Source organism: Schistocerca piceifrons, chromosome 4, assembly GCF_021461385.2.
Source record: "Schistocerca piceifrons isolate TAMUIC-IGC-003096 chromosome 4, iqSchPice1.1, whole genome shotgun sequence".
Classification (NCBI taxonomy): domain Eukaryota; kingdom Metazoa; phylum Arthropoda; class Insecta; order Orthoptera; family Acrididae; genus Schistocerca; species Schistocerca piceifrons.
In genome coordinates this window covers 38,157,209-38,173,491 of record NC_060141.1, presented here as the reverse complement: position 1 = coordinate 38,173,491, position 16,283 = coordinate 38,157,209, and the positions used below count along the sequence as shown (strand labels likewise).

At 38.5% G+C, this 16,283-nt stretch overlaps 1 protein-coding gene across 2 annotated transcripts in view; it reads right to left on the bottom strand.

Annotated features, from left to right (window-relative positions):
- Positions 1-16,283, bottom strand: part of LOC124796341 (titin) — a 1,000,763-nt gene that overhangs the window by 288,921 nt on the left and 695,559 nt on the right. For both annotated transcript variants that reach the window (XM_047260475.1, XM_047260476.1), the window contains 7 exons: positions 14,603-14,794; positions 13,406-13,588; positions 10,930-11,058; positions 6,730-6,852; positions 6,027-6,383; positions 1,920-2,096; positions 1,164-1,347 (listed from right to left, as the gene is read on the bottom strand). In XM_047260475.1, the coding sequence (XP_047116431.1) occupies positions 1,164-1,347; positions 1,920-2,096; positions 6,027-6,383; positions 6,730-6,852; positions 10,930-11,058; positions 13,406-13,588; positions 14,603-14,794 (1,345 nt within the window). The remainder of the gene's footprint in view (positions 1-1,163; positions 1,348-1,919; positions 2,097-6,026; positions 6,384-6,729; positions 6,853-10,929; positions 11,059-13,405; positions 13,589-14,602; positions 14,795-16,283) is intronic.

Below are 16,283 nucleotides of genomic sequence, written 5' to 3'. Positions count from 1 at the left end.
AGGAATGGTCACCCTAGTCCTTTCATAGAATATTCTCTCACTCCATTAACTCCTCCACCTGCGCAGTTAGATGAGGTCATGTACTGTCATCCATAAAAAGGAAGTCAGAGCCAAATGCAATCCTGACAGATGAACAAGGGGGAGATATACAGTGCCACAATAACATTGACCAGTGTGTGTGTGTACTGTGTTCAAAGATTTGGAGGTCAATATGCCCATGCACCTTCCCACACCAAACATCTGGCCCAACAAAAGGATCATATTGAACATTGTTCCTGGTGTATTATGTTACCTCATATGGCAAGAAGTGTGAACATGCAATGCACCCAGGAATGTGTTGAATATGATCCTTTTGGTCGTCCAGATGTTTTGGTGTTGGGAGGCATAATGTGGTATGGGTGTACTACACTCAAAATCTTTGAACACAGAACACTCCCCAGTTAATGTTATTGTGAAACTACTTCTTCCCCATGTGCATCTTTTCAAGTGTGCATCCAGCACTAAGTTAATTTTTACAGATGATAATGTGTGAGCCCATCGAACTGAGCAGGTGGAGGAGCTCTTGGAATGACAGGATATTTGGTGAATGGACTGACCTGCCCATTTGCCTGACTCAAATCCCATCGAGCACGTGTGGGGTGTTGGAAAGAAGTTTGTGAGCACATCCACACCCATCAATGACCATCCAACACCTGTCAAGCACACTGGTGGATGAATGGGATGCCCTTTCACAAGAAGTCCTTACTAATCTTGTAGCCAGCATGGGAGAACATTGCAGAGCATGTATTGCCATTCATGGAGATCTCACACCCAATTAAGAACTACATCCTGCCTTTTGAAATGTCCAGGAAATCATCACAAATCATGGTGACTACAGTTTAATTATTGTCTTTTGTTTGTCTGGTTGCAAATTTCTTTCAGTTACCTTCTGTACTATACTGTTCTGATCTGATGATGGCAGTAACCTAAATGCCATTATACATAATGAAATATGTTAAACAATCTAGACAGATTTAGTCATAAAAATTATCATTAAAATAATGATCATAATTTGCAGTATAATTTTAGTGAAGCACTCACTTAAGTCCGTATGATTTTGGGAGTATCTTACTGTATAGATAAAGCATAAAAATTAGTACTAATGGATTGTATAACCTCAGTACCTTTTAAGACAAGATTTTCAGCTGTCTTCACCCTTAGTTCAATTTCAGTTTGTGCTTTTTTTAGTTCAGGCAGCACTGTTTGCAGTTTGTCTTCTAATTCTCGTACTATCACTTTTGATGATGAGCTTTCACTTGTCATGACAGGGTATAAGTGGCCATCTAGTTTGGATGCCCAATCATAAGTCTGTAAAAATAACAATAAAAACATTAAATCTGTTTATATGTAGTCAAATAATATACTATAGAATAAAGATTTAAAGTAGAAAAATCTAACAATTGTGCATAACTTAGTTTTCTTTAAAACTGCAATCAGTTCATTGTGCAGAACATAACTATGAGTGTACTTTTCATACCAACATACATTGTTACCCAGGTGCACACATCACCAAATTATTTTATGTAAACTTTTATTAATAAGAAACTTCCTGCACAAAATTGTTTAACTTCTGGAATTATATGCCTAGTAGTGTATGGTCATTAACAGCAGAGTTAATAAATAAATGCTTCATGCAAATTTGTAATTGTAATATCATATTAACATTTAACAATAGCTTTCTAGTTGGTTAAATAAATTAAGAGAGGAATAATGCACATCAAAACTTTTATGAAGGACACTAGAATTTTGTGTGCCACCATATTAGTGAAATCAGAGGAAAATAAACATTAAAAACTGAATCTGCTCTGCTGCTAATAAAATGGCTGTACTCAGGATAAAAAAAGTTCTATCACTTCCAATTTTCAGTACCCATAACTTACCTTTGAACAGTCAACAACACTCCTCTCCCACAGAATCTGTGTCTCACGTTCTACTGTCACACTGCTCTGCCACGTCTGCCAGCTCTGCGTCAGTGTCAGCTGACGGCCGCCAAAGTGCTCCAGCAATGTGTCCACACATAGTGCTGCACGTTTTGTGTCTAGATACGGGTCTCCAATCTGTAACCGAAGAAGATACTGAAACTGAGCCAATCCTCCACTGCAAAAACTCAACCTTTGGTAAGCATATAGGTAAAGTATGGATATCAGTATCATTTAGGAAAATGCTATTTTGGATCCCAGTTTATCACTCTGCATTACATGTAGTATTCCTTTTGGTCCAAAAACCACATACTTTAACTCTGCATATTAATTTCTTATAATTTCTCGTCTTTCATACTCCATACAACTGTTACAATTTTATATACTATAAGAACCATGGAAAAATGTCAAATAATGAAATAAGGCAATGAACAACTTAAAATCCATCACCTCAGAAAACTGTTAGTACTGTTACAAATTAGTATTCTTGATGGATACAACAAACACACTTTACAATTCTACAGTTTAGTTACATGTCCTCCATAACATATGATAAACATTATGGAACGGAATGTTTCCTTTGTATCACAAAACAATGGAAAATCTAGGATGGAATAACAATGACACTGAAAGGATAGATTTTTATATACCACCTTGGAGCCCCAGCACCCAGACACAGTGGCCATGTGTGTGTGTGTGAGTTGTGCTTGTATTAATGTGAGCATGTTTTCTCTTTCCGAAAGAGGAGTTTCTACAAAAGCTTAATATTTTAATAATCCTTTTCATTGTGCCTGTCTGTGGCTCCATGCCACCTCTATGTAGTGTGTAGCAATCCATCCTTCCCATATCATTTGTAATTATATTCAAAAACTTGTTATGGAATAATAACACATTCATAGTTTGTAACTAAGTCGAACTACTAATTTATTATACCATGCACTTGTATGCAGTTGGCACAACTAAATAAATAGATCACTGGACACAATTGGCAGAGAGTTGGAAACAACGATTGTGTATGAACATGAGTTATTACATTAGAGGAATTCTATTATTAACTTTCAACAAGATTTATGCACAATGAAATGTTGTGTTACATGAGCAAAAATGTTTCCTTAACAATATACCAACAATGTGGTGTGCTAACTGGGATTTATGCACCTGTGCAGTCTGTCTAATATGTCATCACTGTTGATGACACAACATAGAACATACAAGAACAAAGAACTGTGGTTAGTTTTTTTGTTGTCAAAAGGAATGCAACCATCTGAAATCTACAGAGGAAAGAAGTTTTGTCATAGATACGCTGGTTTAATTAAAGGGCGAGTGTATGATAGGGCGGAAAGGTTAAAAATAGATGACACAGTGTCAGTAACAAACCGGTGAATGGAAGACCAGTAGACATGCGAACTATGACACAGAGACAAGTATTCATGCTAATGGGCATGTCATCATAAATGAAACTGCAATGGAATTTAATAATTTACCCAAATCCATACACTAAATCATTCATGATAAGCTTGCCTTCAGGAGAGTGTGTAAATGAAGCATTTCAACGAGACTGTGCTACATTCACTAGATGCACACTACACAATGTTTCATGAGCAATTGGAGACAATATCCATGCAACAAAAATTCTTTTCTTGGTTAAAATGTAACATGTCCTAGGTGCATTACTACAAAGAAGTAAGCACAGGATAAGCAGTAGAGTGGAAGCACTCATTTAACTCACAATCAAACATTTGTAAGGTACTACTGCTGATATCTTGGGATGTCAGGAGTAGTTTGACACAATTTCAAGAAAAGGCCATACTGTCACTAATAATTACAGTGAGTTGTTAACATTGTTGAGCCCTTTCAATGTGACCAACATGTTAGGAAGCTTTCTCACAAGAAGTACTGCAGCTTCATCACAATGTATACTGTTTGAAATATATATCTAAAAACAAAGATGATGTGACTTACCAAATGAAAGTGCTGGCAGGTCGACAGACACACAAACAAACACAAACATACACACAAAATTCAAGCTTTCGCAACAAACTGTTGCCTCATCAGGAAAGAGGGAAGGAGAGGGAAAGACGAAAGGATGTGGGTTTTAAGGGAGAGGGTAAGGAGTCACTCCAATCCCGGGAGCGGAAAGACTTACCTTAGGGGGAAAAAAGGACGGGTATACACTCGCACACACACACATATCCATCCACACATATACAGACACAAGCAGACTGGTCTGCTTGTGTCTGTATATGTGTGGATGGATATGTGTGTGTGTGTGTGTGCGAGTGTATACCCGTCCTTTTTTCCCCCTAAGGTAAGTCTTTCCGCTCCCGGGATTGGAGTGACTCCTTACCCTCTCCCTTAAAACCCACATCCTTTCGTCTTTCCCTCTCCTTCCCTCTTTCCTGATGAGGCAACAGTTTGTTGCGAAAGCTTGAATTTTGTGTGTATGTTTGTGTTTGTTTGTGTGTCTGTCGACCTGCCAGCACTTTCATTTGGTAAGTCACATCATCTTTGTTTTTAGATATATATTTCCTACGTGGAATGTTTCCCTCTATTATAACCATGTATACCATTTGATGCACACACAATGAATAAAATATCTAATCTGAAATTTGGTCTCTCTAAACATTCACCATACTGCCCAGACTGTCTGAATAATGGAAAATGCAACTAGGGACCAGAAGTTTGCTGCTGACAAGCTGCAGAAGATTTGTAACTTCGTATGGTGTAGAGAAGATACCGAAGTTTACTAACATGGATATTTTCTGTGATATACAGGGTGCTTCAGCAAGTGGATAGAAAATTTCAGGAGAGACAGAATACACCTAGATGATGGAAAATCATATAGCAATTCATGGTTGAAAACGTTTTCCTGGCACAGCAGTGATGAAACAACATATAAAAAATCAAGGTTGGGTTGGGTTGTTTGGGGGAGGAGACCAGACAGCGAGGTCATCGGTCTCAACGGATTAGGGAAGGACGGGGAAGGAAGTCGGCCGTCCCCTTTCAAAGGAACTATCCCAGCATTTGCCTTGAGCAATTTAGGAAAAGCACAGAAAACCTAAATCAGGATGGAAGGACTCGGGATTGAACCATCGTCCTCCCGAATGCGAGTCCAGTGTGCTAGCCACTGCGTCACCTCACTCAGTAAAAATGAAGGATACAAACAGTGTTAGAAAATGTTTATTATGCTCAGTACAGCAGAAACCAATAAATAAGAACAAAAACAGACAACTACTGTCATCAAAGAAGGACACTGGTGCAGGCCTCACATCTGTGGAAATACCTGGCATGTCCCAGAATTCCCCAGCAGCTGCCACAATGTGTGTAACAAGTTTCTCAGCACTGTTAATTGGGGATTAGTACAACTGTATCCTGTAGTCAGAGGAACTGGTCAAGGCAAGTGAGGTCTGCTGATCTCGCTGGCCACTGTGCTGCAGATGTAAGGTCTGCATCATGGTCCGGGACTGTAATGTCGAACACCTCCTCTGATGACAATTGTTGTCTGCTTTCCTTATTATTTCTTGGTTTCTGCTGTACCAAGCATAATAAACATCTTTCCTCATTCTGTTCATGTCCTTCCTTTCTTGTGTTTTTTTTTTTTCATCGCTACCATTCCAGGAAAGCATTTCTGAACATGCACCACTATGTGAATTTCCACTGCCTAGTTGTACTCTACCTCTCCTGAAAATTTGTAACCACTCTGCTGAAACACCCTGTATTTGCGAAATATTATAACACTAAAATTAAAGGTATATCATCATTCTTTATCAGGGCTTGTTTTTGTGGGCCATTGTGGGTATTAGCAAACAATATGTGTCACACTGAAAATTAGAGAACACACTTCTTAGAAAATTGGCCAGTTATCTTACTCTATACTTCCTGATTTAAATTACTGGCTATTATTGTCAAAATACTTCAATCTTTTGTGATTAGTGGATGAGGAGTACATCTATTGGACCCTGCCTTAGGTAAGCAGGTGTAATATGCTGATTTAACATGATGCTAGTAAATTCAATTATTATAAATCAGTATTTAAACTAAATACTTGGAACAGGAAACTTTACTCACCTTTGAACATTCATCCTTCACACTATTGCCTATACTTTGGAGTTGTGTATATAACTGCTGAATGTAGAGCCACTTTTGTTCTACATTTCTGATTGTTTCATCTGATATTTTTTCTGAACTTTTCTTGAGTTCATCATCAAGAGCATCAAATTCATTAGCAAGATCAACAGCAACTGTATGGAACTTGACATATATCTGTGCTAGATATATACGTGCTTCAACAACATTCTTCAGATTCAGCCACAGATTATGTAATGCTTCCACTTTTTCATCAATCTTGGCACGTTCTTCATCTGTTGCAACCTCCAGAATAGGTGGGAGTGTTAGCAGCAGATTGTTGATTTCATTACCTTTCTCCTGTTGCAAAGAACATACAGAGATTAGATAAGTTAATTTCGCAAATATGTATTCATGTCTTTTGTACCTTAATATTTTCAAATATCATATCCAGATATCTGTGTCTTAGATGCACAGCCACTTGAATTCATCATGATAGGCTGACTAGAAACTATTATGTTTTGCTTGTATATCATAAATCTATATACTGCAAATGTTCTGCTGTGTCAAAATCTTTAGCTAAATATGTCAGCTAAAATAAAACAATATGTTATAAATATTTTTATTTTCACTGAAAACTAAAAATCATGGCAGCTGATTACATTTATTTTCACAGCTTAGTTACTTAAAAGATAAAACTGCTGACCTGTACATCCCCCAATAGCTGCTGATGCAACTGGAGGAAGTCTTGTGCCATTGCCAGAACGCTGCCCATGTCCTGGTGACCTTGCAGGAATGCTTCAGCAATTTGCACAATCCAGGAGAAAATCTGTGAATGTAAGCAAATTTCTTTAAAAATTATGTATATAAAAATTTCATTTCAATGATATGAATATAATAGAGGGAAACATTCCACGTGGGAAAAAATATATCTAAAAACAAAGATGATGTGACTTACCAAACAAAAGCGCTGGCAGGTTGATAGACACACAAACATACACACAAAATTCAAGCTTTCGCAACCAACAGTTGCTTCATCAGGAAAGAGGGAAGGAGAGGGAAAGACGAAAGGATGTGGGTTTTAAGGGAGAGGGTAAGGAGTCATTCCAATCCCGGGAGCGGAAAGACTTACCTTAGGGGGAAAAAAGGACAGGTGTACACTCGGACACACACACACACACACACACACACACACACACACACACACACACACACACACACACACACACACATATATCCGTCCGCACATACACAAACACGAGCAGACTGCTTGAAAGAGGGAAGGAGAGGGAAAGACGAAAGGATGTGGGTTTTAAGGGAGAGGGTAAGGAGTCATTCCAATCCCGGGAGTGGAAAGACTTACCTTAGGGGGAAAAAAGGACAGGTATACACTCGCGCGCACACACACATATCCATCCGCACATACACAGACACAAGCAGACTGCTTGTATATACCTGTCCTTTTTCCCCCCTAAGGTAAGTCTTTCCGCTCCCGGGATTGGAATGACTCCTTACCCTCTCCCTTAAAACCCACATCCTTTCGTCTTTCCCTCTCCTTCCCTCTTTCCTGATGAAGCAACTGTTGGTTGCGAAAGCTTGAATTTTGTGTGTATGTTTGTGTTTGTCTGTGTGTCTATCAACCTGCCATCGCTTTCGTTTGGTAAAATTTCATTTCAGTTAAAAGAGAAGCAAATCTCACTGATGAATACTCACATGAGGCCAAGAAGACCATTAGTACAGCACCACTTTGAAACTATGATAAACAATTCACATTTATGTTCATCTAGCAAGATAAGATCACTCTTTGTTTTGGACGTGGTTTTTCCCTGCTACTGTACACGCTATTCATTACTCAATTAAATTAACTCTTTTATCCATCATATTTTCTGACAATTTTTAATTTTATCTTTCCCATTTTTATAGGATTTTTTAGAATGTGTAGCAAAAGTTGCTGCTGATCAAACTATTCTCTATGTCATAATCAACCAACAGGTAATATTAATAGATGGTATATATTTGAATCACTTCCACTGCATTTGTGATAAGAATATGTTATAGGTGCAGAAATGAGTGGAATGAATTCAAAGAATATTAAGAACCCAGACAGAATACTCAGTTAATTTCATTTTCCCATTTTTCTCTGTTTATCACTATTTTTTCTATGCATATAATTTTGGGTGCAATTTGTCATCTTATTATACTTGGTTAATCATTTTATCACCCTCTCTAATTATTCCACTGTCATTAGATTTGTATGCAATACTCCCAATTTTATACACTTTTTCAATCATTTTTATAAAACAAAAGCTTTATAAATGTTTAGCGTGTACCCAACGATTTTTGTGTCATACATAGAGGAACTGCAGATTATAATTTTTTTAAGACACTGTGGAGGATGCAGACGAAGCGACTGGTGATTTTAATTATGTTGCAGATGTTACAGGTAATGAAGTGAAAAAGGAATATTTATTTAGAAAGGATGCAGATTTGTCACCATCTATGGTGACACCATTTGCTCAGAAGCAGGAAGGAGGTAGGAGAAAAAACAGGAAAACTGCTTGTAAAACTACTGGTGGGGTTGACAAAGTGAAAATCTTTCAGGAGGGTGTGCCTGACAATCAGGAGGTTTGCAAAAGTAATGACACTTGCAGTGTACTACATACTGAAGGTAAGAAGGGGCATCATGCCAAAACTGTTGTTTGGTGATGTGAGGTGGCTTGGGGGAACATTAGTCCAGCTGATCAAAACCGTCACAAGTGAGGAACTGTTGCACAGTTCATCTGCCATTATGGAAAAACCAATTGAACCGAATGCAAAATCACTAAGGCCCAATTCATGTGATGTAGTACTGCAAGCCGCAAGGAAACATAACACTGCAATGATTAGCATTACAGCAAATGAAATCTGTGGAACTAGCTGGCAACCTATTGTGTGTGTGTGGTAGTAACATATGTGGTTTAAGTGTGAGCATAATTTTAGGGGATGTTTCCTGGGAAAACATAAAGAAAACTTTTGTTGCATGGACAAAGTTCCAAAGTAGTGAGCAAAGAAGCCACTGAACTTATAGCAAGAAATTCCGAACATAAGAGATAAATTGAATACAACCATTTGCTGCGAAAAGATGATACATTAATGTAATTTGTTAAGAGGAAACGAGTTTTCCATTATTATTTTTCAATTTGTTGATGGTGGGGTCAATTAATTAATGTTTTTGGATGAAAAATAAGGAAACTTCAGCGAACTTACAGTTACATGAGTTTGATCAGATTACCCGTGCGCAATAAGGAATAGTTAAGTGAAATTTCGTGTAAGTGCTGTTTTGATAGGCATAATGAATTTATTATGTGAATCTATTTATTGTTAAGCAGTGATTAAGGGATGAGGTGAGAGTAAAGAATCTGGTAATAACACTTGCTAGTTTATAATTGGTCATTTAATGGAGTTAATGGTCATTTGTGAAAATGAGAGAAGTCTGTGAGCTAATCACAGGAGTACTGGTTGGTTGGTTGGTTGGAGAAGGGACCAAACTATGCGGTCATCAGTCCCTCTGACCTGAGATCAACTAAAACCAATAAAATCCCACATTAAAACAGAGAACTACAGCATCCATAAAATGATAAACTATTGACAGGGAAGGAAGGAAAAGGACAAAAGATGAGGTGAGGGAAAGAAAGTGACTAATGACAGAGGCATAAAGGAAGAAGCACAGGAGACGAGAGTACTATTTAGATTAAGTACACAGCCAACAAACCTTGTGGTTTAAGGTGATTGTTGTAAAAGAAAATCTGAAATGTACTGTACAGAGTTATCAATTTATAGGATGTATGTCTAGTCTTCACAGAATTACGTTGAGATGAGATTTGGAGGCTGAATGTATAGGAGACAGGAAGTGTGTAGCATCACCACTATTTTTTTGGTGCGACTGAATAAAATAAAGACACTTCCACAGCTAATGCAAAGAGGCCACAGAGGTGGGTCAGACTGGAGCCGTCCAGACACAGATACTTCAGGGGCTATCCACTGCCATCACGACATTAGGCGTCGGCCCTGCTGAGGGGCCAACGGCATAATAACAATGACAAAGCAAAAAGACAGAGAACCTGCAGCATGGTGACCAATTACTTGAAGCCTGAACCACAAGCTCTGTTGAGGGCACATGATGGAAATCGATGCCTTGGCAAAACAAATATGCACCAAGCCTATATAAATACCGTCCATATTTAGGGAGATGCAGACGCATGCAGTCTGGCAGTCGCAAGCTTTGAGGAGAGGTCCAAGCCAGTCTACGAGTCAATATGAATCTACAAGCTGCCCCACAAGACTTGCCCTCCACTAACAGCAGGCCTCCTGCTAGCTATGAGTGCGACATTACAGACTTGGCACCTTCCAGCCAGTGGGCCACCCCTGCGCCTAATTCCATATGCTGCCAGCCAACTATCACGTTCAAGATCGGGGCTGGGCAGCTACTCAGCCACACTGGCCTCTGCGGGCACACTGTCGCTGTCTGCCTCTGTCTGAAAGGGCCGGCACTACCGCTGAGAGTTGTCTTCCTCTACAGAGTCCACAGTGGGATACTGCGACTTCTGGTGCAATCTGCCCAGGCCTGTGAAGCTGCATCCAGTCGGCAAACACGCAGCCACGTGCACATCACGTCAATGTTCCTGTTGGACTGTGTAGAAATGCAATAGTGGAAATCAAAGTTTGCCTACGCTTGTCCTCCTCATAATAGGCTGGTTCCTGGGACATGAGTGACCTGCAGTTCCTTTTCAACCTTTCCCAACTATACCTCTTGCTTCCTTGAAGAAGCAACTGCAAGTTCCAATTTTTTCCTCCAGATGATTGACCATTTTAAACTGAAGTTAAAGGCTTAGAAACAAGTACTAACAAATATTGAAATGGTCCTCACCTCCTCTTCTTTTTCTTTGTACGTTTGCATAGCTAGAGACACTCTAAGATGTTCTTCTTTGTGAGCTATGCACAATCCATTAAGAGAAATTTTTCGATTTTCCAGTTCTTCCACTGCTCTTTTAATTCCCTGGAACAAAGTGAAAAGAACATTACTAGTATTATATATTGTATTATAAAATAATCTCCATCATAACCACAAGCAAAAATAGGTATAAAAGAGGATTAACAAGTCTAATAAATTTGAAGGAGATAATGGAAAATTTTGTTATTAGCCTGACTGTTTGTAAATGTGACTCCTGTAACAGTTTTGTTCAATCTTCAGTCCAGGCAATGGTTTGGTGAATGTGAAAGTACACTAAGGGAACTGATTTGTTGATGAAGAGAGTGATAGCAAGCGTTTTTGGGGACACATGAGATCTTATCATGTTTGACTATCTGTGAAAGGTGAAATCAATGACCGACTGTTATTACACAATGTTACTAGGCTATTTTGGTGGCAAGCTGAAGTACAAATGACTAAGGCTAGTTAGTAACACAGTTCTATGACACCAGGAGAATTCAACTACTCACACATCAACTACTGAGAGGGTTGTGATGGCTTGGCTTTGAAATAGTTCATCTGTCCTATTCCTTGAGGTTTATTGTATCAGACTTACTCTTGCTTCCTAACCTCAAAAAATGGCTTGAAAGGAAGACAGTTTTGTTGAGTTATGCCACAGGATAGTGTCGAGTGAAAGTATGCAATGTTCGCTAGTTAGACCCATCTGCAGGTCAACTCAGTGAGACAAATGTCTAAGTGCAAAGCAGGCAAAACTGAGCTTTCTGATTAATTTATCCATACGCTGGTGTCACCTTAATTCATTATCCATCTAGATGTCTTCAAATTTCACACTTGACTTGTTGAGCCTCATCCACTGTGTACCTTAGCACCTGCAATTTGTTTGAAACTGCACAGTATGATCAAGGGTTAAGCTGATCCAGTTCCTGCCTGTTCCAGTTTAAACATTTAATCCCAAAGCTTTTTAAATGTATTTTTATTCACATATTTATTTGGTCAGCATTTGAACTGAATAATTAAATACTGTTTGTATATTTTGCTTCACTGGATGAAACATGACTGGTCAGAATGATTATGGTGGCTCCAGTTGACATGTAAAGGCATTATTTTTCAGTGTACTTTACTAACTCTTGGTAAATAAGTAACCTCAATTGAACTTTTTAGTTTTTAGATTTCAGTAGAACAGACTTTTATTATAACTCTGCATAGTACTTGTTTACCACATAGATAATCTCTTTATTCAACAAATCTGTCTGTTTTTCAAGCCATTTTTTGAGATTAGAAATCAAGAGTAAGTCTGACAGTATCAACTTTTAGGGACAGGATGGATGAACTATTTCTTTCCTTGTTTCCTATTCCTTAGCTTCTCATCCCATCTAGTAAATCTCCACTGACCTGGTGTTCTGGGTGACTTTCCCGAACTGTACTCCTTTCCGTAAACTGATCCAGTCCTTTTCCTTCATCCCTCTTCCTTCCCCTTTAATCCTTCCACCAGAAGAGGGAGCGACTGGCTCCGAAAGCTTGTGAAAGTTAAATTCTTTTGTGTGTGTGTTCCCCTGCTGCTGCTTGGTAGGTAGAGTTTTTATCCATCCATTTACATCACTTTCTCCTTATTTATAATTTTAACCAAAAATTGTATACACAACAGTGTGCTGTTTGTTTTCTTCTTCACAGACAATTTTAAGTGGAAAGAGGGAAGTTATATTTATGGCTTTTGAACTTATGACACGAACACTACTAAGGAATCTGAATCATCCAAAACTTTGCAGTCCCATCCATTCACAGATTAAAACTATAAGAAGTAACGTCATTACAATGAAATGAATACCCCTAGCTGCATACAGGTGTTGATATAAGTCAATGGCGACAGTTGAAAATGTGTGCCCTCGTTGACTTATATCAACGCCTGTATGCAACTAGCGGTATTCATTTCATTGTAATTTCATTCTAACGAGCTGCATGGTCACTGGTAGTATCTGTTCTTTCAGACATGTCTGAAAGTTCTTTCGGGCATGTCCGAAAGAACAGATACCATCCTCATATATATGGAAGTAATGTCATTGAAGCTACTATCTTTACCGATCCAGCAGCTGGAAAGGTCTCTCTGTAGCCCTTTTTTAAACAAGCAGAGCTTTTGTTATTTTTATTTACAGTGTTTAAACTTTCATCTTTTGTCAAAGTTTCTGTTTTTATACTTCTATATTTTTTGAGAATTATCTGCTAATTGTTATTTATAATGCTAACATATGGAGGAGAGCAAAGAACCAGTAGCTGACAAGTAGACCAACAAAACATTTTGATCTTTATGAAATTAGTATATAGATAGACTGATGATGCCATGTAACAATTTATATTTTTAGTTTCCTATCATTTTCTAGATGAAATTTGTAAATTTAAATGAAGTTATAGAACCTACCTCCGATCCAGGCATACTGTGACCAGCTGCATCAAGAAGGGCGTAACCTTCTTTTAGAGGCCCATCTGTTACATCTTCTATAGTCTGTACAGCTGCAGCATGCATTTTTGCCAGCTGAGGAGAAGTGACAGGCAGTTCATTCATCTTCAGCTGCTGTTCCAGCTGGTCGAGTTTTTGCATTGCCTGAAAACCCATTTGAGAATGATCATTTTATAACTGTGCTTCATTCTATCTTTTCACTGAAGTGATTGTAAGCATCTGCTGGAACAAATGTAATAAAAATAAGGCTTTTATTTAGCCAGATGTCTGTTCTGTCAGACATGAGTCACTACAATAAGCTGAAGATTGTCTCAGAGATAATGACGTTACATGAATCACACTTAACAACATCTATATTCTGAGAAGGAAAGTTGCTACTCACCATATGGCAGAGATGCTGAGTCGCAGATAGGCACAACAAAAAGATTTTCACACTTAAAGCTTTCAGCCAATGGTTTCAGTTGCCTGAGACTGCAGTCCTGTGTGTGAGTAGCGTTTGTGTGAGTGTGTTTGTGTGTACGTATGTGTGTGTATTGTTGACAAAGGCCATTGGCTGAAAACTTTAAATGTGAAAATCTTTTTGTTGTGCCTATCTGTGACTCCACATCTCCGCTATATGATGAGTAGCAACTTTCCTTCTCAGAATATTGTTACACTTAACACATCAAACATGCAATTCTAGATAAGTAACAATCTTCAAAGTAATGGCACAATGCATGTTTCCTTTTGATTGCTGACTAAAATTAAATTATCAATTGATATTTAAAATTGCAATAACAATATAATCATTATGATAACGATTTACAGTAGACAGAAGGGTCTGCCATAACTTATCTTCAGGAAGTGAAGTTCCAAGTCCTGTCAGTAGACACATTTAAAATAAGAGAAAGCATACCTAGCTTTTGACACTGTTATTTCCTTCTACTGAGGAGAAAAGTGGGATAGGTTGAAGACTGTTGGAAAGGAGGGGCAGTTCACTCAGAACTCATACTGAGATGAACTCGTACAAAGTATGTTGTGAGTATGGGGGAGGGGGGGGGGGGGGTCAAAAGAAAAGAAGTCAACAGTTCCAAAAGTAAGTTTTAGTTTCTTCACCTTTTAAATGTGACTATCGGCAGTACATGGATTTCACTCCTGTTATGAGTTATTCTTACTCACGGTGTGTGCAGTGCGGAAGAAGCTGATTGCCCTTTGGAGTAGATTCTCTCTGTTGTCAAGAGCTTCAGAATATTCAGCACACTGCTGGAGAACTTTGTAAGCTTGTGCTACTGCTTCCTCAGCAGCAAAATGGTCAGAGGAAACAAGCTGCTCTGTTGCTTTAGTTATTTTCACACCACGATCCTGAAACTCCTACAATTAGCAAAAGGGATTCAGTCAGAAACACATTAAAATTTGCAGCCTTCATAATAGTTATGTATAATGAAAGACTAGTAGCAGTTACACACAAATGCATCAAATTTCATAAAGACATATCTAGGGAATTTGCCTATAGGAAGAACAGATACTATCACCTGATTTCAACAAAAAGTGCACTCAACTGTGGATTTGACTTTGTACCAGTGCCATGTCATACCCCTCCATGGTCATTTATGTAATTGCAGCAAAACTAAAAGACACCCTACTTTTCAAGCACAATGACGTAGAATTTTGAAACAAAAGACTTTTTCCTATGGCAAAAGGGAGACAAATGTACTTTTCCAGGAAAGTCACACATGGGTCCATGTCATGGTAAATTGACACATTTAATCAGTGTGCATCAAAATAGGAAAAATGCTGGTAATAAGCTCATGTTCACTCAATGCACTCTTCTGAATGTACCTGTCTCTGTTTTTTTTATTTAATTGTTTTCTCACAGATGCGTGAATTGTAAACACAGGAATAGCCAATCCCAAACACCAAGTGAAAACTCAATAGCGACACAATTTGCGTAGCTCACAAATAAATCATTAGTTCATATTTGTGCAAAATCCTTTCACACATCATTCTAAGTAATAGGGACATCCCTTTCAATTCCTTAAAAAGATATATTAGTTTTATGCTGTATGTGGGCCAGAAGGTACATCACTGTAAACCAGAGAAGGCTTTTTTGTTGGAGACATCAAACAGAATATGGTTCAGGGATTAATTCTGTACATCCTCAATTGATGTTACTTCCTACAGCAGCATCCAATCAGAGGAAATTACCAGTGTCCTGACCTTGCTCTACTGAGATACATTACTGACACTTCAGTGTACAAGGGCTGATCGACAAAGACTGTGACTGATTTTTTCTTGCAACTTCACGACAGTTTCCTATCTATATCATGAAAATTTGAAAAGTGTGAGTTTTTATATATATTGTCCACAGGTGGCAGCACTCTCATATCAGTAGGTTGGCAGTAGTGCTCTATCTTGTAGATGGTCTTTGCATTTTGCATACCAAACACTGCAGGTGATGGGAGAGGAGCAGTACAGCACAATAAAATTCTGTGTTTGTTTGAACCATACAGTCACTGAACCTTACAGAAACTGCAACAACTGTAGGGTGAAGGTGCACTATCTTGTGCAACAGTGTTTAGGTGGTTCCAGGATTTCAAAGAAGGCCAACTTATCTGTGTTTAGTGAGGTTGGTCAGGCATTATGACTTCTGCTGTGACTGAAGTCAACATCAACACAGCTGCTGTGATTGCCATGAGGATTACATAACCTCAGTGAAATGCTGAGAATTCCATGTGGCAGTGTCTTTACGATTATGCATTATCATCTCCACATGACCTGTGTTTGTGCTTGTTGGGTGCCACAACTGTTGACTCCCGCAGAAGGCTGTGCGAATGGGGCATAGCTGTGAGATGCTACATCT